Source organism: Panthera leo, chromosome A2 (genome assembly GCF_018350215.1).
Source record: "Panthera leo isolate Ple1 chromosome A2, P.leo_Ple1_pat1.1, whole genome shotgun sequence".
In the NCBI taxonomy this organism is placed as follows: Eukaryota; Metazoa; Chordata; class Mammalia; order Carnivora; family Felidae; genus Panthera; species Panthera leo.
The window spans coordinates 75,659,963-75,683,872 of NC_056680.1; the positions used below are offsets into that span (position 1 = coordinate 75,659,963).

Consider the following 23,910-nt stretch of genomic DNA (forward strand, 5'->3'; position numbering starts at 1 on the left):
TTTAAGTCTGGGAATTGAATTTTGTGTTCCGGGAAAAAGTTGCACAGTCTGTTTTAAAAGCTCTGATTTATTTGGCTTTTCTTGTAGCCCTTGAATGGTTTCGAATCTAATGGGCCGGGCCTCCAATACAAAGTTAGCTGGCGCCAGAAAGATGGCGATGATGAATGGGCGTCAGTGGTTGTGGCGAACGTATCCAAATATATTGTCTCAGGCACACCGACCTTTGTTCCATACTTGATAAAAGTGCAGGCCCTGAATGATGTGGGGTTTGCTCCAGAGCCGGCTGTGGTCAGGGGCCATTCCGGAGAAGACCGTAAGTGTTTGATGCTATTTCGTTTATACTTTCATTTATACCAGTGAAACAGACTTACCAAGGTGCAAGCCAAGACGATTTTCAGAGGGCACTTAGATTGGGAGGGACGGAGGCAGCAACGGTTTTGCTCCACATTCCTGAATTTAAACAGCCTGCTATGTAAAAAGTAGGTTCAGAATGTTAAGCGTCGCTATTTTAGAAAGGTATGTTATTCTCACCAAGTCAAATGAACAGGTATCAAATGAACTCTCAGTCCTTGATAACCCAGAGACTAGGGCTGGGTCACACTTCAAGCCAAAATTGTTTGGGGCATTTTTGCATGAAATTCAAAATAACACTGATACTTCTACCCCCTGTCCTGTTTTTCCCTAGTCCCAATGGTGGCTCCCGGAAATGTGCGTGTAAATGTGGTGAACAGTACCTTAGCTGAGGTGCACTGGGACCCAGTACCTCCGAAAAGTATCCGAGGACACCTGCAAGGCTATCGGGCAAGTCAAGGCCGATTTTTTGCACTCTTTCCGTAGGAACAGGCCATCGGCTGGTGCCTGGTGCACTTCTCTTGGTCTGAGGCCTTGAGACTTCTGGTTTATCCCTTCAGGCAGGGCCATATCTAAGGACCCCAGCTATAGCAGAAGCAAAACCTCAATGCATCCAAAGTGAAAAAAAAAAAAAGGTGTTCTCCCCTTTTCCCATAGGTGATCTCAAATCCTTCCAACCATTAACATAGGGGCAAAATGGGGGAAACTAAAGTTTAAGAAACTAAAATACAATGAAATGCACCTAGCTTTAAAACAATACTGACTGGGGTGCCTGACTGGCTCAGTCAGTTGAGCACACGACCCTTGATTTTGGCTCAGGTCATGATCCCACAGTTCGTGAGTTTGAGCCCTGCATGTGCCTGCTTATGATTCTCTCTCTCCCTCTCTCTGCCCCTCCCCCCCTTTCAAAATAAATAAATAAATTTTAAAATAATAATAATACTGACTACACATGTCAAATACACTAAATTGTCCAGAAAATAATGTAGGCACATTTTAAAAAAATTTTTTTAATGTTTTATTTACTTTTGAGAGAGAGTGTGTGTGAGTGCATGGGGCGTGGGAGCAGAGAGGGAGACACAGAATCTGAAGCAGGGTCCAGGCTCTGAGCTGTCAGCACAGAGCCCGATGTGGGGCTCGAACCCATGAAATGGTGAGATCATCACCTGAGCTGAAACCAAGAGTCTGACGCTTTACTGACCTAGCCACCCAGGTGCCACTAGGCACATTTTTTAAAAAGCACTCAGATTATACTTAAAAATCATGTAGTCCCAGCTGGGTCATTCTCACTAACATCAGTTATCTTTGTTCTTGGGAGGCACAGAAAAATTGATTCATGAAGGTTTTTGATAGGTAGGAGAAAAACTGGCCTCTAGAGATCACTATTTGCACTGAATTTTGGGTTTGCCAGATTCTGTATATATGTTGACTTCTCCTGAAAATGGCTTTAAACTTTTAAGAAGAATTTGAGAGGACTTAATAAATAATTCTGGATTTTTAACCACAGTTAATCAACCCTTGGCTTAGCCATCTCTCCAAAATCTGTGCCTGCCATTTAATACCAAACAACAAAAAATGTATTATTTTTCGTGTTTATTTTTGAGAGAGAGAGAGAGAGAGCACAAGTGGGGAGGGGCAGAGAGAGAGGGAGACACAGAATCCAAAGCAGGCTCCAGGCTCCGAGCTGTCAGCACAGAGTCCAACCCTGAGCTCGAACTCATGAACCGTGAGATCATGACCTGAGCCCAAGTTGGATGCTTAACTGACTGAGCCACTCAGGTGCCCCTAAAAAAAAGTATTTTTAAGTGAGTCAGTTTGACATAGTGATAAAGGCCTAGACTTGGGAGTAGAGGATCCACTATGGCTTTTGATTGCCCTGTGGCTGGGGACAAGCCACTCAGTTGTCCAGGGTTCATCTGTGCTAAAGGAATAATAATAAAAGCTTTGCTGTGGCTTTGAGGTTTAAATTAAATGATATATTGCACATGAAGTTGTATTCTGGGCAAGTATGTAAACATTGGGCAGTAATTTTTACTTTCAGCATATTTTATACAAGTAAGCCGCTTCAGTCCTTCTATCATCTTCCTTTACCTTATGTTCTAGAAAGAACTGGGCGGGTATTGTGCTGTTCCACTTATTTCCCTTAGACACCTCCCACCAAGCAGTATATAGCCCAGGCTGCATCACATATTCTCGATGCAGTTTCCCACGTTATCTCTGGGCTTCCACTGTCTTGCTTCATAATCAATGTCTATTGGTTTTGCCAGGAATCAAGTTCTAAAATGCACCAGGGAAATCCTCTAGGGCACAACCATCAGACTTCAGTTTCATGAGCAGGAGGAATCTCGTTTGCCCCGTTCTGCCTGTCCCTGACTTCTGTTCTTGCTCTTTCAGATTTACTACTGGAAGGCACAGGAGGGTTCACTTAAGAGAAACAGACGCCACATCGAGAAAAAGATCCTCACTTTCCAGGACAGCAAGACACACGGCATGTTGCCCGGGCTGGAGCCTTTCAGCCACTACGCACTGAACGTGCGAGTGGTCAACGGGAAAGGGGAGGGCCCGGCCAGCCCCGACAGAGTCTTTAATACTCCAGAAGGAGGTAGGGGGCGGTCGCGTCTCTGAGCTTCTAGAACATATGGTGCATCCTGAGAGCCTCTGCACGACAGAAGAGGCCCCACAAAGCTGGCATAGTGTCCACTCCTAGGTGGCCTGAGGGTCCTTGGAAGGCTTCCCAGTATAAAGTGTTCCTCCAAATCCCCTCTCCTGCCTGAAAGTTTTCTCCACCCTTAGCCCCACTGTCAGAAACCTTGCTAATTTGATGTTGGTTGGGGTCATTAACTTCCTGACCTGAAGTGAGTTATGTAACTTCTGTAAGCCTCTGTTACTTCATCTGAAAAGTATGAGAACTCATATAAGAACCTAAAACACCTGGCAAGAAAAATAATTCTGTAAGTCGTGGTTTACTTACTTCCCCAGGGCGCCTTCATAGTTTATGCCAACTTCGAGCTGAGTTATGGGGCGCCTGGGTGGCTCAGTCGGTTAAGCGTCTGACTTTGGCTCAGGTCATGATCTCACAGCTGGTGAGTTCGAGCCCCGCATCGGGATCTGTGTGGACAGCTCAGAGCCTGGAGCCTGCTTCGGATTCTGTGTCTCCCTCTGTCTCTGCCTCTCCCCCACTCGTGCTCTGTTTCTCAGTCTTTCGAAAATAAACAAACATTAAAAGAGAAAAAATTTGAAGTTGAGCCGAGTTAGAAGCCTTGACAAAATGCGTTGGGAAGACAAGGAAAAGCATGGCAAGAAGGGGCAAAGGGAGGAGGAGGGAGGATCAAATATCCATTGATTCAGGGGTGGGACATGAGGAGTTTGGATACAGGGACATGGGAGCCTGGTGAATGAGGGAGAGGGGGACAGGAGAGTAAGAAAGATAGGGATTCATGCATTTGAATTTTGCTTCAAGCCCGTATTAAAAATGGATTCCTTAGCTCTTTTAGATAAAAGCAGTTTACAGGCAAACCCATTCTGGTTCCTGGTTGAAAGGCTCATGATGTTGGCACCTTCCCAGCATTCTCTGAGGGCCATCCTGTGTCCAAGCTCCCATCTTGTTACAATTGCCTGTCCTTGGTTGGACTCATTGCTCCCTAGAGGTTAAAGACTCCTTCCTCTCTAGGCTTTTACTAGTGAGACCTCACGCGGCAATTAGAGATGGTTCAGGGAAGGTGTCATAGTAGCGATGACCGGTGAATTAAAGGCTAAGGAAGAGAGAAGGTCTTGTGTCCATAGACACAATGGTGTGAAACAGCGTGTCTCCTTAAGGAACTGCAAGTTGTGTATCCAGTAATGGTGAGAAAAGAGAGGAAGGTCAGCCAAGGAGGACTCGTATCATATTAACCTGTAAGCCAGAGGCTCTTAACCTGAAGACTACAGTCTCTTGGGGGTCAACGAATGGGTTTAAGGAGCTCCGAGAACCCCCTCGTTTTATATACAGTATGTGTTTATTTTTCTGGGGAGAGTTTTTGGCTGTCATCAGATTCTGAAAGGGGTGCCTTGGGGAAGCTTAGAACTGTGTGCCAGGAACCTTCTAGGCCCAGGCAAAGGCCACTGAAGGCCCCAAATGGGGCAGTGGCAGAGAGGAGAGCAGGGAATGGATGTGGTCGACCTGTACGAGGTGGAACTGACAGGATGTGGTATCCCAGGAGATGGAAGAAATGAGGCAGAGGGAGAGATTCAGGGTGACTCCTTGGTTTCAAGGGAGAGACTTGGTTCCAAGTCGGGGAGAGACAGTGGTGCCATTACCGGACCTAGGGAAGAGGGTGGGCATGTAGAGGAGGTAGCGACCGTGAGGGAGAGCTGCCTCCGTTTGTCATCCTCAGGAGGAAGTGAGAGAGAGGACCAGGCGTGTTTCCTCTGGTAATTTGCCAGCCTCTGCCACAGGGAACCTGGGGGCCTTCCCAGCGCTAAGGGTCTGCCAGCTGTGTGGCTTCTGCCCATCGCCATGACATTCTGGGCGTCTGTCAGCTCTCCGGGTGAGAACCGCTCTGCACCTGGGCAGGCTGGCTCATGCCCAGAGCCCAGCAGGCAGGGTGTCCTGGCTGCTTGGAGACACCTGGTTTGTTGGAGAAAAACAGCCCTTAATAGCCCAGAACGCAGCTGCGTCTACTCAAAGGTCTGGTCAGAATAGTTTGACTCAGCCACCCGTTTTGCTTTTATTAAGACACCATTCATGAGACAATTTCCGTCCCCTTTAAAAATACTAGTTCGGATCCATCGAGAGGCAAAGCCTGTATGTATTGCGGAGGATGGTTTTAAGGAGCCTCAGTGGAAATGACGAGAAAAAAGAGGAAGAGAATAGCTGAACGGGTTCTCGTCACAGGTTTCTGTGAGTGTGTTTTGGGCAGGATTGGGAACAAGAGTGAGTTACAGAAAACCTTGGGGAATGGTGTGAATATGGTACACTATGTCATTTTAACACATTTTGACACCTTCACAAACCTTCTCGTTGATTCCGTGTTCTCACTGTAAGTCCCCAGTGCTCCGTCCTCTTTGAAGATTGTTAACCCGACACTAGACTCCCTCACTTTGGAATGGGACCCACCGAGCCGCCCGAATGGCATTTTGACTGAATACACCTTAAAGTATCAGCCAAGTAAGTTATTGGGAGAAGGGAAAGGGGGGAATATGGCTTAAAAAAGGAAAACAGAAAAGTAACTGTTTCCTTAAAATACAAACTGGTTATTTCTTTAATGCTGCACAATATATACGTACATACACCTTCCACTGGTATTCCAGAAGGAACTTCATTCACATCATACTTTTTAAAGACGCATACGCTATTGAAAATCAAGCAACCTGCAGAATGATACAGACCTTTGAGGGTGGGGTGGATGCTAGGTAGGTATTGTCTATAATTAGAAAACAGTAAAAAAAAAAAAAAGGGTAGAAAGGAAAAAAAGGGGTTCCTTTAGTACAAGGCCTCTGCAGATGAGGTTTGGGCTTATCAATACATGATTCCACCTGCCAACTTACAAAATAAAGAAACGCTATTGCAACTTAGCTGTCAAATTCCCCTAGCTTCTAAGCCGATGGGGAATATATTTCCCCCTGTTCTGCCATATTAGAGGAGCTGTAAGCGGCTGAGTTATGTCAGGCAAAGAATAAATAGGATCACAAAAGTCAGTGTAATCCAAGTTTGACATTTTTGGTTGGCACACTTATTGATAATACTATTCCTACAGAACTTCACGGGGAATGCACTTTTTCTTATTTCTTCTTGCCAGTCAACAGCACGCACGAGTTAGGCCCACTGGTGGATCTGAAAATTCCTGCCAACAAGACGCGCTGGACTTTAAAAAATTTAAATTTCAGCACTCGGTATAAGTTTTATTTCTATGCGCAAACAGCAGCAGGATCGGGGAGTCAAATCACAGAGGAAGCAGTGACAACTGTGGATGAAGGTAAGCTGGGTATGTTTAACGTTCATGTCACTATGAGTGTCACGAGATAAAAATCTGTGACCTAAGTGGACGCCTTCTTCCTTCTTCCCACGGAGTATCTATCTTTCCCAACTAATGCAGACACCTGTTTGTGATTTCTCACCCTGACATCTGTACAATCAGTTATTTAATTCCTATGAGGGTAACTATTTGATATTTGTTTCCCACGTCTGTGTGAAATTTTTAAACTTAGGTTGAAATGTCATTACAGCATTTTGCCACACATGAATTCAAAGTTCAAGGCCATGTTCTTTCCTGTCTACAACTTTGCATATATACGTACACGCGCATGCACATACACATACATGTGACATACAGATATGTGCACCCACTGACATACACATCTGTATACAAATAAATAAATGTAATTCTAGTTCTGGTCTTGATTTGCCAGAAAATAATCTTCTAGGCCACATAACAATTTAGATTGTCTAGCAAGGAATATGAAACAGTTATTCAATAGCACGTTTATTTTGTGTTTGAGCGTGGGACTTTGTATTCCGGTGTGCCATCTGGTCCAAAGAAAGCAAAATGGTCCCATTAGAGTCTCTAGAAAAGGAATTAATGCTTCCTTTCATATTTTAAAATATTATTTTGAAAAAAACAAAAAAAAAAAGATGAGATTCAGTGAAAATTACCAAAAACATTATAAAAGATTTTCTGATTTTTGCACGTCTCTAAATTATAGAATTCTTTAAGGGTGATGTATTGGATCATCTTCCGTAGCATGAGGAAATGATGTTTCTACCCAAACATTGGTTTGAAGTCCCCGTTAAGACTTGTTACATAATAGACAGATATGAATAATGCGCCTTAAGTTGTGTGTGGATTTGATTACTGGGTAAGCTCGGGGACACCAACGTATCTCTGTCCCGTGTACCTGACATGGTACACTTCATTCTCCTTGCATGCTTTGGCATTTTAATGAGTGTTTTTATATCGCTTTACATGCTCATGGGTGTGTTACCTCTAACTATATAGTGTCCTGTTTTTTTCTGTTTCCCTTCATTAAAGCTGGTATTCTTCCGCCTGATGTAGGTGCAGGCAAAGGTAAAATAATTCATCTGCATGACTTTATACATGTGTGAAATTTGCAATGTTAAACATGGCGAAGTGCAGCATGGGTTAAAAAAAATGATATAAAATGAGCTTTGAAACACCAAATGGAAGAGAAGGTCTTAGAAGATCTTGGCTTTAAAATTAATATCTAGCTTTGTTTACAAGTAGAAAGCCACACACTGAATTCTACTTACACTGTTTCTCAAGACCTATCCCTGGTCCAAACCCTGATCTTAGCTTCTAACAATATGACCGTGGCTGGGTCGGACGGGACCCAAACTGGGCATTGTCGCAAATCCTCCCTGTGGCCACACCACAGGTTCAGGGTTCAGAAATATTAGTCCTGTAGTGGAAACAGCCTGTAAGAACTCAGATCGACCGAGCTGCCCATTCTCACCTGATTTAGCTCTGCTCTGTATAGACACCGCGTACACGTGGCTGACCTTACACTACACCGTCCATTTGGACACCTTCTAACTGGCCCGGGAACCACAGTCTCCGACCACCAGGGCTCGCTCCGACCAAGTCCTCCGGTCAAGCCCGCATGCTCCATTCCATCCTGTCTTCACCAAACTGCACGAGTCTCTTCCCCCTGGGGAATAGCCAACCTGTACTTTTGTTCTTCTCCGTTTCTCTCGGCTGTCTGGGTGAGAAAGGTTTGTTGGGAGAGCGGGACTCGAATGCCCTGTGATAGGTCTTCCACATGAGGCGGTTCCAAAGATGCCTCAGTCTTTGGCCCTTGGTTATTGGTTGATCTGTTAGCTTTTCTTTTCTTTTTTTTTTAAGTTTTTCGTATTTATTTTGAGAGAGAATGCGTGCGCATGCACGTGGGGGAGGGGCTGAGAGAGCGGGAGAGAGAGAATCCCAAGCAGACTCTGTGCTGTCGAGCAGAGCCCAATGGGCCCAGTGGGGCTTGATCTCGTGACCATGAAATCATGACGTGAGCCGAAATCAAGAGTCAGATGCTTAACCAACAGAGCCACCCAGGCACCTCGATCTGTTAGGTTTTTAATGAGCCCGGAGTCCCTGCCACAGGGCACGGTAATCACGTGGCATCCCCTGGCCAGGGCTTGTCTTGGACTTCGACACACTTGAGTACAAATAGGGAAGAAGGAGACCAAGAGAAATAAGTGCTTTGCCTGAAAATACTCAGGTCTTGTAAGCGTAGGCCTGATACAGATCTCCCGTGTTGGCAGAAATTCGCTTATATTTGTAGCCTTGGTAAATTGTAAAAAGTAGATCAGATAGAGGTTGGAGTGACTGAATAAGAACTGTAGCCATTTTCAGTAATCTTAATAATGTCGTACGTGTGATTTTAGACTTGAAAGAACAAGGTCGTAAAAATTCAAATGTCCACAACACCGTAGAAAGACGGAGCTCTCTCTTTTACACGTTAGGGGCGCCTTGCCTGGGATCGTTACATATCAATTAAAATCCTTGGTTGTGTTATAATAATTCTCTGCTGTGTTCCCCCGGTAACCTTCCATTGAAGCATTCCAGAGAAAGCCTGGCCTCTCTCCCCAGGCAGGGGACGTGCCCCTGGGGTTCCGCCTGGAGCCAGTAGCTGAGTAATTGTGCTATAACAGGGCTGTCTGGGAGGCTTAGTTTTCCACTGACTTGCCAAGTTAGAAGAGGGGATGAATTCCCGGGAGGTGGCTGGGGGTGGGGGGGGGGGGGGAGGGATTACTCACTGATGTTAATGAATTAAAACCAATTAAAAGAAATTTTTATTAAAATCATTTAGGCTTGGGGCTCCTGGGTGGCTCAGTCCGTTAAGCGTCTGACTTCGGCTCAGGTCCTGATCTCGCGGTACGTGAGTTCGAGCCCAACGTGGGGCTCTGTGCTGACAGCTCGGAGCCTGGAGCCTGCTTCTGATTCTGTGTCTCCCTCTCTCTCTGCCCCTCCCCCGCTCATGCTCTGTCTCTGCTCTGTCTCTCAAAAATGAATAAACATTAAAAAAAAATTTTTTTTTTAATCATTTAGGCTCTACCATTTAGTGTTACTAACTCGAATTGCGAGTTACTGAGGATTATAGAGTTGAGCAAAAATGGAGTGTCAGAAGGATCATGATGCCCCTAATGTTGAAATCTGATGTACCTCAGATAAAAAGAGAAATAGTGCTTAAATATTTTTTTAAAACCCACACCTAACATGATTTTCTGCCTTGTTTCTTTTAATAGTGCGCTAGTAAGTAAACATTGCTTGCCTAAAGGGATGGCATTTGCCATAAGACTTTCAACTGTTCAAGAATAATTTTTATCCTGGGCTCCCCTTCCTTAAAAATATTTTTTTTCAATCGAAGCATGAATTCTATTCTCTTTCTGTTCCTTCTCCACGCAGGTTAGATAGTCCCTGCGAGGAGAGAAATGAAGGTTCTCTATGATCCTTCTAAATTTTAATATTTTTATGTGTGTTTTAGTTTTTACCTTAAAAACAGATGAAAAACAGTAAGAGAGGAACCGCTGAGAAAAAACATGCATGACGTCCTCCACAGTTGGACACATCAGCCTCTACTGCTTTTAGTTCACCTCTGATTAAAGGGGAAAAGAGATGCCTCTGGGTTTACTTTTTTTTTTTTTAATTTCCTTACAGATTTTAAGAGATGTTAATGAAACCCAAGCCTACAAATATATAATTACAAAAGGATTACGTAAACCGAGAAGTAGAGTCCGGGATAATACAGTTAGCTCTGCTAACGCCATAGTGACCCTTTCCCTCAACAACCCTTAATTTGAACATGGACACACTCTTGAGATCTTTAGGAGTCCTTTATGTGGCTCTGTGTCCTTATTTGGGTGAAGCCTTCAGTGTCTGTATAAGAGTTATTATTGGTTCGCTGTGTCTGTTCAATTTCTGTGTCCTTTTAAAGGGACAACTTCTGTGTCCCTTTTAAGTAGTTCTGGGACCTGGGATTCTAGGAAATAGATCTGTGAAGGCATCTATAGAAATGAGCCAAAAACACACAGATAATGGATTTGAGTTCTGGTCTCAGTGTTGCTGATGGATGGACACGACTTTATCCATAGCCTTTTACTTTCTCACCCTCAGGACCAGTCATCAGAACACTTTTGTGAGGGAACTAGTTGGGGTACGGGAATAGGGAGAGACTAACTGGCAGGTCAGGAACCGAACGTGATTCTTGATATAATTAGCAGCCGACTGTGGTCAGTCAGTTAGGACTGAACAGCGTTGGGCACCGGGGAGCTGGTGACCAGTCCTCTCTGTGGTCAGACTCCCCCTGAATAATTACACCAGAGTTGGTCCCACCACAACCAGTGAAGTCAAGCAACAAGCTAAAGAATAAATAAAAATCAGGTTTATCGTTTGGCCTGAACAACAACAACAGAAGGATGATATAAAAGGTTCAATCAGTTCAACAGCTGATGTCTGTCTGGCGCATAAAAGGCACCAGCCTTTTTGAAGGCACTGTGTAGGTTAGTAAGATGGGTCTTGCCTTTGATATGCTGAAAATCTGGCAGGTGAGACTAACAATTAAAAAAAAAGATATGACACTCCTACTCCTTTGGCTGGCATGTCAAGGAAGTTGATGAGTGGAGAGTAAAAGCAAGGAGCGTTGGAATTTCTGCACTAAAAGTACAATATCTTCTCTGAAGATCAGCTAAGTGGGGGCGCCTGGGTGGCTCAGTCGGTTAAGCGTCCAACTTAGGCTCAGGTCATGATCTCACGGTTCATGAGTTCGAGCCCTGCGTCAGGCTCTGTGCAGACAGCTCAGAGCCTGGGGCCTGCTTTGGATTCTGTGTCTCCTTCTCTCTCTGCTCTTCCCCTGCTCACACTCTGTCTGTCTCTCTCTCTCTCAAAAATAAATAAACATTAAAAAAAAATTTTTTTAAGAACAAGCTAAATGCTCTTCTGTTGCAAGTATCTCACTGTGGTTCTGCCTTGACACCTTCAATAAATACACCAAGGCTAAATTCATCAGTTCCGTGATTCCAAATTTTTTTTAAGAAATTAATGTTTTGCCTGGGATCTTTGTCACTGATGTTTTACATCCATGTTCGTATTTACTGTGTCTGGTGATGGATCATATTCCTATCATTCTATATTCCTTTAAGAGGAAAATCTCTCAGAGACAGAGGGAGACACAGCATCCAAAGCAGGCTTCAGGCTCTGAGCTGTCAGCACAGAGCCTGACGCAGGGCTCGAACTCATGAACCGTGAGATCATGACCTGAGCCAAAGTCGGACGCTTAACCAACTGAGCCACCCAGTCACCCCAAGCATGTAAACTTTTATGTTGAATATGATGTAGCTGGCAGTGAGAAACAATTTCATTACCCAGTTGTGAATTTGAGCAGCTTATTTTAAGAGATTAAGGAAATTTTAAGGATTTCCTGTGGATTGTTCTGAAAGATAACTTGATCCAATTAAATAAATCATAATTATCTAAAAAAATTGTAGTGAACTGAATCACCAAACTACATATTTTATACGTAGCTAGGAGTCTCTTTTGTTCATGTCGGTAAAAACCAAGGGACATGATACATTCCATTGCATATGTTGTTTTCATACCATGGCGCTTAAAACTGTTCTATACCCACAACATGTAAACAAGAGTAATATAGCGAAAGTTATACCTGTAAGTACAAGTAGAAAAGAAGAAAAGTTTTTTCAAATTGGACCTTAACGAAGCAGAAGTCAAACTGACTTAAAAGTAGTCATTTTGCCCTACTGCGCGACAGAATTTTATCAGAAATTGCAGAACATTTACATTTGGAGGGAGCACCCATTATGTTTCACTATTTAATGTATTCCCAAATCAGGTGCTCTACTTACATCTTGGTCACGCCCACCAGGAGACGGGGCCACTTTAACATTTTTTTTTCAACGTTTTTTATTTATTTTTGGGACAGAGAGAGACAGAGCATGAACGGGGGAGGGGCAGAGAGAGAGGGAGACACAGAATCGGAAACAGGCTCCAGGCTCCGAGCCATCAGCCCAGAGCCTGACGCGGGGCTCGAACCCACGGACCGCGAGATCGTGACCTGGCTGAAGTCGGACGCTTAACCGACTGCGCCACCCAGGTGGCGCACTTTAATTTTAAGCAGGTGATGAAAACCCATGCCCCCACCCCGGTGCATCGTGCTGTGTACGTGATAAATTGGGTGGCCAGTGAGCATTTGTGACAACAAGTGGAATGTTGTCCAGCTTTCTGTTTAGGCCTTTATCATGCAAGTAAATATGTTTAGAAATAACTATTTCTTTAGGAATGGTTTTGAAGGTGAGAGGTTTGAATTGATAACTTAGATAAATTTGAAGGCATTTAAGTTCACCAAGAGATTCATCTTGTGAGCCTTAAAACACAATTCTTTCCATAGTTCACTTAAACTTGTTAAGGTATAACAATTCTTTTTATAAACATCGTTAGAGAAACTCAGTAGTTTCATAAGGCAAAGTGCAGATAAAGAAAAAGATTTAATTATAGTGGGAATGGGGGCACCTGGCTGGCTCAGTCGGTTGAGCGTCTGGCTTCAGCTCAGGTCATGATCTTGCAATCTGTGAGTTCGAGCCCCCGTCGGGCTCAGTGCTCACAGCTCAGAGCCTGGAGCCTGCTTCGGATTCTGTGTCTCCCTCTCTGTCTCTGCCTCTCCCTTGCTTGGGCTCTCTCTCTCTCTCTCTCTCTCTCTCAAAGAATAAATAAACATTAAAAAATAAAACTTACAGTGGAAATATATACAATTATGCAGTCTGGATATCTGCTCAAGTTTTCTTTGAGGGTATTTTCATGTGGTCTTTCATTTTAATTGATTTATTTGACATGACTAGATTTATAATACCCTAAAATGATAAACCTAAGCATCCTCGGTTTTTGGTTTTAGCATATAAAGAATTTTCCTTTCTTGAAGCATTGAGTGATTTCCAGTTCTTTAAGATATTTAAATTAGTTGTTGTGCAAACGTCCCATAGGCAAAGAGGAATGAAGGAAGGAAGAAATTGTAAATGGTTCTCAGAGCTTCTTTGGGGTAAAGGGTCTAATGCCAGGAACATATCCAGTTTGAGTTGGTACTGAGGGGTCTCTGGTTTTGTGAGTCGAGAGGATGTGTTTGAGACCAGCCTGGGTGAGGCGTGTGCCATGCTCACTGTGGCTCATACTCAAGTGTGATGCCACGGGGCATTCCACTTGGAAACAGGGGGCCAGTGGGGTTGTGTTATGCATAGGGCCGTGCATGTCTTTGTGTGGGGCACAATTGGGTTGGGAGTTTGGGTTTTTAATCATCTTTGGCTCTTTATATCTAATGAATGACAGAATTGAGCAGATCACCTTCTAGTCACAGTATAGACAAAAACCCTTACAAAAACAGAGGGAAAAATGACTCTTCACCTACTTTATTTAGGTAATTCAATTTTTGACATCTTTACACATGTAAATTTTCCCTTGGAATTAGGACAGAATTTTTGAAATGCTTTTCAAGCTAAAATAACTCGCTGATGGAGTCACAATTTTTTATGTCAAGGGGGACTGGAATCCAGCAGAATCCTGCAGTCTGACTAGGCAACTGATGTGAAGATGATCGCACTTGAATAGAATAAGAAATTGTTCAAATCGTGCATTTCATTGTTACCACACCAAATTTGACTGCATAATTTTCGTTATTGGTATGGTATCCTGATACACCAGAAACGATTGAAGTTTCTAAAATAAAGAAAATGTTCATGTGCGATGCAAGAATATTCATATTAATGCATAAGATGAAAAACAATCCCTGCTTGCTTAAAGAAGGGCTGTGTGGCACACGCTCGCTTAGTGATTAATCATCCGTAGTATTTACGCTCAGTCGCTTGGTGCGTTCTTGAGGAAATGCTGCCTTTGCTGTAGAACCCATAGGCAAAATGCATTTTGTGCATGTCTTTTGTTACACGAGCATTATGATTTTTAAAGTCATGGGGCGCCTGGGTGGCTCAGTCAGTTAAGCGTCTGACTTGGACTTAGGTCGTGATCTCACCGTTCCTGAGTTCGAGCCCCGCGTTGGGCTTTGTGCTGACAGCTCAGAGCCTGGAGCCTGCTTGGGATCCTGTGTCTCCCCCTCTCTCTGCCCCTCCCCCACTCACGCTCTGTGTCTCTCTCTCTCTCTTTCTCAAAAATGAATGAACATTAAAAAAGGTTTTTTTAAAGTCATGTATCATTTATAAGATCTATAATCACGAGTGGCTTTAAAAAAAGAAATCAAAGGTAATATTCGGCTGCTTATTAAACTACACTTTAAATTATTTATGAGCAAAGATCATAACATTTAAAGAAAGAGAAAGCCATGCTTCTGCTATTCTGTTCCTTGCATTTTTGTAAAGACCTTGTGTAAAGAGCTCTAGCAAAGTGGTGCATGAAACTGAAAAGAGGACTATCCATTCACAGTTATTATTATGGGTGTTTTTTTGTTATCGATGGCTTTTAACTTCAAAATACCGAAAGCTCAAGGAGACGTTTTGTTCGTTTATGGCTAGAATACATAATACATAATACATGATAATAGTAACAGCCTAGCGTTTAGTCACCTCGGATCTACACCGGGCGACTGGTTCTCATGGCTTTTCTCATTCACTTCTTCACCACAGTCCTGTGAGGTGGGCGGGGTGAGTACCCACTGACACGTCAGGTCACTGGAGTGTCACCCGGCTGGGACGTGGAAGAACTGGGGTTCGAGGCTCAGCCTTCCAGTGCTGGAGGAGAGGCTCTCACTCCACCCACGTCCAGGGTCACAGAGGCCCACGCCCCAAGGGAGACAGGCGGAAATGACCACTTTGTTTGGCACTTGCCACGTCTGTCCAGCTATTCCGGACCCCTGAAGACGCCGATGTACTCCCAGCTTGCGGCTAGCTAGAACGAGATGCCACCTGTGACATCAGATTGTGGCGCTTTTTTTTTGTCCTTGTATAGGACAGAAGGCAAACCCTTGAGAAAACAATTTTTTTTTTCTCCAGTGTTGCTATACGTACAATTCCAGCTGCAGCTGGCGGGTAGTTCAAGGTGAACCGTCATAACGGGTGGGCCATTGTTGTGTGCCAGCAGTGGAGAGATAGGAGAAGGCCACGGATGTAGCTATGATAAAGAGTAAGTCGTGATTAAGCCCTGGTGACCTTAGTTAACATATTCCCTCCAGGAGCAAATACCGTTCATCCAACTCCCGTGTCCTCCCACTTTCCCAGCTCTGTCCAGTAGGGCTGCCAGACTGAGTCCAGTGTGAAAGCGCACCTTCTACCGCTCGTGCTCCTCCTCCCCTCCATGCTGAGTTCTGACATGTGAGTGTCAGTGCTCGGCATGGAGGCGTAGCATTCTGGCTAATGTTTAAACCCTGCCTTAATGAGCTGCTTTTCTCTCTGACTTGTGCTAAATAACTTCAGGAACCTAGATTCAGCTTTCCTCTCTGCTTCGTTCATGAATCTTTTTTTTTTAAAGTTCATTTATTTATTTTGAGAGACAGAGAGAGAGCAAGTGAACAGGAGAGGAGCAGAGAGAGAGAAGTCCAAGCGGGTTCTCGCTGTCAGCACAGAGCCTGATGTGAGGCTCGATCTCACAAACCATGAGGTCATGACCTGAGCTGAAATCAAGAGTTCAAAGCTGAACCAACTGAGCCACCCAGGCGCCCCTCTTTTGTGAATCTCCTTACCATGACACCATCTCTGCCTTTTATAGTCTGAATTCTTAAGGTATATTTCTTAATTTTTTCCCCTGGCACAAACTGAAAAACAAATCAGATGAGACCATACGAGGTGTGTGGGTGCTGTGGTTCTTTGCCCCCAGTCCTGTGAGGACCCCGCCTCCTCGTCGTCTCTGTCTCCCATCAGCGCCTGTCTTCTCGGATATCACAAAGGATGTAACGCAGATTTGCTTTTACCGGGCTCAACAGGTTTTTTTTGGTCAACTGTCTTTGGCCAAGGAAATGTTCTGCTCTTTTTTGTTTTTAATGTTTATTTATTTTTGAAAGAGAGAGAGCACGAGCCAAGGAGGGACAGAGAGAGAAGGGGGACAGAGGATCTGAAGCAGGCTCTGAGCTGTCAGCACAGAGCCCTGTGTGGGTCTCCAGCTGACAAACCATGAGATCATGACCTGAGCCCAAGTCAGACGCTCAGCCACCCAGACTGACTAAGCCACCCAGACGCCCCCCGATTTGCTCTTCCTATACATTTCTATTTTAATTCAAGAGGACATTTTTGTGCTTAATGGATTCTTCATAAATAGCTATTTATTAGTTCTGCCTCCTGCACATTATTATTCTGAGCGTTGCCTCAGAGACCTACTCCCACAGAGCACAGGTTATCCGGGAGACATCAAGCAATGTGCTAGCAGAACACTTATTAAAACTGACTTGTATATATGCTAACTAATTTGGATGTAAATTAAAAAAAAAAAAACTGACTTGTAGGAACCAGCAAATTTTATTCCTCTGGCTTATTTTCTTTTTTCATATCCTTTATATTTGTCTTTTTATTTAATGTATTGCTTTATGGGTTGCTCAAGCGTGACCATAATTTTATTGTAAAGATTTAAATAAAGTGAAAATCCTTTTTCATTCTCCTATTTAATCCTACAAATACCTGCCCACTGAAACTCGGATTCAAGAAGAAAAGGTCCCACAGGCTTCAGTGTGTGTGTGTGTGTGTGTGTGTGTGTGTGTGTGAAGCACAGTGGTGGCCATGACTTGGGTTTGTACGTGTATCTGCAGTTAAGATGATCTTAGAGTGTTCTAGGAAGAGTTGAAGCCTCTCGTAGCCACTCTGGGCTTTAGATCCCTTCTTATGTGGATGGGAAGTCAGTAGAAGTTCTTTTCACTTACATCATTTTTGTTTAAGTCAACTTCTGGTGCACCAGTGTGTGTTTAGGTGAGCATACGCACGCATGCTCCTGCTGTGTCTGCCTGATCTTAAAGAGTGGGATTGTGAAATATGTGATTCTTTTCTTTTTGGAACATAGAGGTAAAAATTCAAAATCAATTTGGCTGTTCCCTCATCGACTGTCAAAGAAACATTTCCACTTTTTGCGTAGTTACACAATAGCCACCTGCCAGCAGGAAGTTCGGCTTCAGCAATCACCACCTTTATAAGACCATGTCTGTGCTGGCACTTGAGTATCTCGTTGCATGTTGCCCTTATTGGTTGTATTTAATTGGATGGAAAATGTAAAAGCAGATACTATTTACAACAAGGCTGGAAGTGACTGAGCATACTAAAAACAAGGACTCTTTAACTTCAATCAGATGCTCAATAGACTTACACCAGTTGGCTTGGGGTTCCGTTTTGGAGAAAAAGCACGCCATCAAAGACCAGGTGCAAACTGAAAGAAATGTATTGCCAAGGAGCATGTCACGATAGACTTTCAAAATCTTTTTACCTGTCTCAGGGAAAGTCTCTATAGCATTTTGGTTTTTGGAAAGACTTCTGCAGAGTTGATGTCTGGACGTGTTTTCTGGAATGCACTAGAGCAGTAGAGCATACTGGCTAGTATGAGTTTATTCCCTATGCCCACCTCGAAGGATTAAAGAAGGTGTTGCCCTCAACACAGTGCCTAGCCGATAGTAAGAGTTTCACAATGTTAGCTGTCGTTATCACTACCTTCCTCTTCATCTTCGTCATCATGATTCTGGTGTGTGTATGGAGGGAGGGCACTGCCTATACTCCTGCCTTGGTTATATCTAGTTATGATACAACTCAAAACCCCTCTAGCCAATGAGGCACAAAGGGAGGTTGTGAAAGGCTACTGGCGTTTGATTTATATTCCAGATCACGTATTTCCACTTTTCATTGTATTTCTTAAACACACATACACACGTTCTTCACATTCTTCATACTTGATTTTTAGGCATTTCATTTTTCTCCCTCTACTTGGTGTGGAGAAAAATAAGGCAATGAGGTGCTATTTTGGCAACAGAGAGCTGACCCTGGGATATGTGTAGCCATGTTTGTTTCTGCATCCAGAGATCACATATGCCCAACCCAACCACGTTAAGTGCACTCAAATAAACTCAATCAGATCGAAAGCATGGTATAGGCATGCTTATGAATCAAAAGAAGAAAACCTTTTACTTTGATTATGGTCAAAAAAAATAATAATAAAGGCCTTTAAAAAAAGTTTCGTACCAATTTATTTAAACAAATCCTCACGGGCATGTCTGAATGGCCATTGATGCTGCACTTTGTCCCATTTGATTGACACTTTTGAATGATACCAGAAATGCTAATTATTCTGTGTTTTTCTTAGGATATTTGCATACTGTGACTAGTTGAATAAGGGGCTTCACATTTATTGACTCAAACAGAATAGATGAAGACAAAGAGTATGTATACATGTGAATGAGTATTTTCTCTTTAAGCTGGTCATTTATTCCAGTAATGATTTCTCCGATCAAGATGCCTCTCAAAGGCTTTTAAACGGATTCTAAACAATAATGAATATTGAATATTGATCCTTTGAGGGTAAATCAGAGTTTTTCAGAAATTTCCAAAAATCTTTTAGAACCAACTCTTGTAAATGAGATAAATAACAAATCTAAGGAATGTCTTAGGTGCAAATTGAGATGTTCTATAAAATAATAAGGCTGGTTTTCTTATGTAGTCAGGTTTCTTGTGTGTTAAAGTTTTCCATTTTAAAAGAAGATTTATAAAACATTTTGGAAAATGGCAATATCACTGCAATGATATTTTAACCTCCAAAAGTGGTTCCTTTGAAGAAAAAATACTCCATTAGATGTATACATTCTGTTCTGTTTAAAACTCGGTCTTCCATGCTTATCGTTGTACTTAATGTACAATTTATCTATAGACGGTACTATTAAAAACTGGCTTGGGACTATGTTTCTATTGAGAATATATAGTTAAAATAACTGTGAACACAATGTTTAGCAGGATTCGTTAGCATTTGATGGGATTAGCATTCAGATTTTGCTATTTGAATTTTTTTAATTCATGAAGATTTTTCAAAGTTTTTATATAACTCCTGCTTTATCATAACTGACAGATTGCAATGTGGGGCCACGGTCAAATGTATAAAAGCTCGTATACTATGGTAGTTTTTTGCTTCAAGAGACTACACCCGTTCTCATCTCCCCCTTAACCCATTCCCCCCGACACCACTGATTTGTTTTCCAGCAATGGCAAGCCGACAGGTGGATATTGCGACTCAGGGCTGGTTCATTGGTCTGATGTGTGCCGTCGCTCTTCTCATCTTAATTTTGCTGATCGTTTGCTTCATCAGAAGAAACAAGGGTGGTAAATATCCAGGTAAGAGAGAAAGAGTAAAATTGCCTTATAGTGCTGCATCATTATCCTAAACTAAAATGAAATGATGAGAGTAACTATGTAGGTAGTAATAAGTATATTTTCCCAGAGCCATAAATTTGGATGTTCTGTCCAATTTTTGATCCCTTTTTTTTTAAATGGGAGCCTAAACATAGTCAAGGATCAGAAGGTGTTTGGTGGAATAAATTAAGCTGTTCTCCGAAGATATTAGTGATTCTGCTTCCGTAGGCTACACAAAAGTCATAGGTGCTAAAGTCACACCTACAACCAACAGGCTGAAGGGGAAGGTTCATGGAAGTCTTCTGGAGGAAGGAATGCATGAACTGAGTCTTGATATCATGACGTGTAACATTGCTTTTCCTCTCCCGTAAATGTTTTGTTCAGTTTAGTGGTTCCGATGAATTTCTATTTACCTGGCCATTTCCCCATCAGTGACAAGAAAACAAAACACCTGCAAAAGAATAAGATTTGCTAAAATGACTTGTAACCTTGACTATTGTAAATAAATAGATTAGTCCAATAGGGGAGAAATCACAGAAACTTAAAGCTTATTCCTTCATCAGTAAGATGCATACAGGAAGTCAACTTTATAGGTTAACAAATGTTCATTCTATTAGGTTGTCTCAGAGAGACGAAAACAGCAAAGTATATGCGTGGCCACATAACACATCTGGCTGTATAACATCCCGCTGTGTGTAGAATCATTTTCCACCACCACACATCTCAGAGAGTGCACTCTTTAAAATTTTCAATAGGGAAACGCAGAATCAAGAGATAATATTATCGCTTTGAAATGTTTTAGTTAAGGAAAAAGAAGATGCTCACGCTGATCCTGAAATCCAGCCTATGAAGGAAGACGATGGCACTTTTGGAGAATACAGGTAAGCACTGCTTCACAGACTCCCTTCACCTTCCCTTCCCTGCACAGACTGTCTGCTCATACAGACCTCATCCGACAGGATTCGGCCAGGAACAGGTTCTGTGGCCTTTCATATTTTCCTCAAATATTAGTTTAGAAACACTTCCATGTCTAAATGTTTACGCATCCCTCACGATGAAAATATTCCCACTTTGCATCAAGAGATAAATTTCCATTTTGGTCATAGGTTTGGCAATGGAGTGTCTTCCACTCTGCCATATTTTCCCAGAGGCGTTGCTGCTGTACTGCTCAAACCAGGAAAAGCTGGTGTGTTAGGATAAGAGTTAAAACAACAATAAAGACCCTACAAGACCTGCATTCCACAGGATACGACACCTGTCATTTTCTAAGTAGTGCATTTATAAAATTGGTGTCACTCTTTCTACTCCTGGATTTGATGCTTGTTTTCCAAAATAAATATCTGTATACCCTGGCCATTAATCATAAAAGGATGATAAGGTTGTTTTAGAAGCTGTAAATTATTAAGAATATCATAGCCCTCTAGCCTGTGTGTTAACTCACACAACTCTGATAACACATTCTTGGCTTGGCTTCATTTTTAACATAGCCTATGTGCTAAGTAATGAAAAAAGAGAGACAGGAAGAGAAACTCTTTAAAGATATTCTTGCCTAAGAGTTACTTGTCTTTTTAAAAAAGAGATAAAAGAGCTAATTGATTATTTTAAGTTTAAAATAATGTTTAAAAACAGAAACTATGTATTTATTCATTTAAAAAATTGGGATTTGGGTGGCCCAAAAGAACACTTCTATTTATAAAATGCTTTTTTACACCTTGCTTTTTCCTTCTGTAATGCTCTTGATTATAAAATATATATATTATATAAACATATTTATATATCATAAAATATAATAAATTAATATAAATATAAAATAATAAATATAAAAATATATAAATTATATATTTTTTAAAATATGCACTGAGTCCAAACTGAGCCTTTTTTGGCAGAAGAAAAGGCTTTTAGGTAACAAAATATTTCACTATTATGATTGCCAGGTGACATTTATAGAAAATTGTGCTAATTTCCACCCATCTCTAGAGCTCATTTTTGGCATTTCCATGTCAATATCCCGAGGGGCTGAATAATGCCAAGCATACGAAAATAGGATAACTGATTGAGAAAAACCATGTCTTTTGGACAAATTTGGTTTCGTACCAGTTTCCATGCAGACACAAGTTTAGCCTTTGTGTCTCGGCACCTAAGCCTTCATACACTCTGATCTTCTCTTCAACAGAAATGATTATGATTCGTAAAGCTTCTCAGAATGTCTGTATCTCACGATACAGAAAGATGTCTAATGAGGGTTGTCTTGGTGTCACCAGTTGACCCTGGGACTCAGTCTGTGGAAACCTCAGGGCCATCTCTGCCCGCTCCACACTACACGGTAGGGCAGCCGGCAGATGGCCATAGCCTAGGAAAGCCACGTCTGATCCTGGATGAGTTGCAATCCCGGCTGATTTCATTCACTCTACTACATGTTTTTCCTGTACAGCAGGTGAGGTGATGATTACTAGGGAACTTCTTTTTAGATAAGGTTGTTGTGGCTAGATTTCTACACAAGTTAAGCACACCACTCCTTACTTATTGTGATGAAGCGAAATCTTTATGGTAGCCTGAAACAACTCCGCATTTGCATGAATTGGAAATAAACCCTTGCACCTCATGCATTCGTCACGTGGTGATGGATTCCTGTCATACATTATCACACTTAAGTGAATCCAGCGATGTACTGCTCACCTCGTGGGTCTCAAATGTCAGCTCGTGGTTACACGGTCTGATGTCATGTGACTTTCTCAGGGCAACCATGCTGCTTACTCCAATAAGACGTGATTGAAATCGAGGTTGACTGAGAACCAGCTTGGAATCAAGAAATTGTTAGTTTCACGGTCCACTCAGCCATTACCTTTGATTCCTTTAGGTATGGCACTTAACTTGTCTGGGTCTCAATGTCTTTCATCTGTAAAATGATACAGTTGTTCAAATATTAGATGATCACCAAAGGCTGCTAGTTCCATGATTTCTAACCTCCTCCATGAGATGTCTACTCACAACTTTTAATATGATTTGAGGTTCCAGAGCGGTACATGGCAAGTATTTGGTGACTGGCCTCATTATCACTGTGTTTACATTCATTTTATTTTACATTTACATTTATCATATTTCTTTGTCATGGTGTTGATGCACATGTGATATGTTTGTGAAGCGTTTTCACATGACTGTCTTTAGCGTATGCCTTGAGTTTCTCAGAAGAGAAAGACTTTTCTTTGGGCCTATTGAGCACAAATCTGTTGGTTCGTGTGTGAAGACAAAAACATTTGTCACACATATAATTACGCTGATGTGGGAGATGCCAAGGGAAGGTTCTGAGGGGTGTCTCAACTGAAAACACAATTTAGTCATTTTCTTTTTTACCAACACTGAAAGTCCTTAAGGACAAGCCCACAAGTGAAATCACTTTCCCAAATACCCAACTGCCCTTTGCTACAGGTACGGCTTTATCCTGTGACTTCTTGACACTACCTCAGAATTTTTTCCCTTTGGATTCTTTTCTACTTAAAAAAAAAAAAAGTCGTTTAGTTTTTTGGATGTTACAATTAATGAAAACAGTTCCAACTATTTATTCCAACAGATGCCTTTTTTTTTTTTAAATAATACATTTAAGTGTCATTCTCCTTCCTAAATCACCAGGGTCCCTCCTCTGTTTTGCACCTTCTGGAAGTTTTGAGCTTTGTATTATTTATTGATTCTTATTCTTTTTCGTTCTGAAAACAAATTAATATGCTGATCACACACCGACGCAGACAAAATTAGGGCTATTACCAAATGTAAATGAATTCCATTTATGATTTGCTCATTCTCCAGCGTGAGGCTGAAACAGTTTCGACATGGTGGGCTCTCAGCCAGAGGGTTTTTCATAGTGCAAACAGGGATGGAACTTCAATGGCCAAATTTGATTTTTTTTTCCCATAAGCTGTAACCTTGTGCCCTAACTCCAACTCCCACCCCCAAGCAGTTACCCTCTGGTGGAAGCCTGCAGCTTGCTTTGTTTGTTTCTTTAATTATACAGACAGTAGGATCTGCACCCTTACTAGCATATAGAAAAATCAAAGAAACAATGCAACCAACCGTGTAAGTATTTTTTTTTTAATTATTTAGATCCATTCCTTTAAAAAACCAGAATGACCCTAGGTCATAAACCATATGGCCATGGTACTTGAACTCATAGCATAATGGAGGCTGTCTGCACAGGGATCTTGCCATTCGAGTAAACACGATCCTGTTGCAGGCATGCTAACCCGTGCTCCTAAGGCTTGAGTGATACA

The 23,910-nt window shown here is 42.2% G+C and overlaps 1 protein-coding gene across 6 annotated transcripts in view; it reads left to right on the forward strand.

Annotated features, from left to right (window-relative positions):
• NRCAM (neuronal cell adhesion molecule) overlaps positions 1 to 23,910 on the forward strand; it is a 77,148-nt gene that overhangs the window by 46,136 nt on the left and 7,102 nt on the right. For 4 of the 6 annotated variants that reach the window (XM_042915026.1, XM_042915037.1, XM_042915054.1 and 1 more), the window contains 7 exons: positions 88 to 313; positions 686 to 801; positions 2,746 to 2,953; positions 5,375 to 5,497; positions 6,129 to 6,314; positions 19,499 to 19,630; positions 20,451 to 20,529. In XM_042915026.1, the coding sequence (XP_042770960.1) occupies positions 88 to 313; positions 686 to 801; positions 2,746 to 2,953; positions 5,375 to 5,497; positions 6,129 to 6,314; positions 19,499 to 19,630; positions 20,451 to 20,529 (1,070 nt within the window). The remainder of the gene's footprint in view (positions 1 to 87; positions 314 to 685; positions 802 to 2,745; positions 2,954 to 5,374; positions 5,498 to 6,128; positions 6,315 to 19,498; positions 19,631 to 20,450; positions 20,530 to 23,910) is intronic. The other 2 variants (XM_042915032.1, XM_042915045.1) reach the window with 1 other exon arrangement.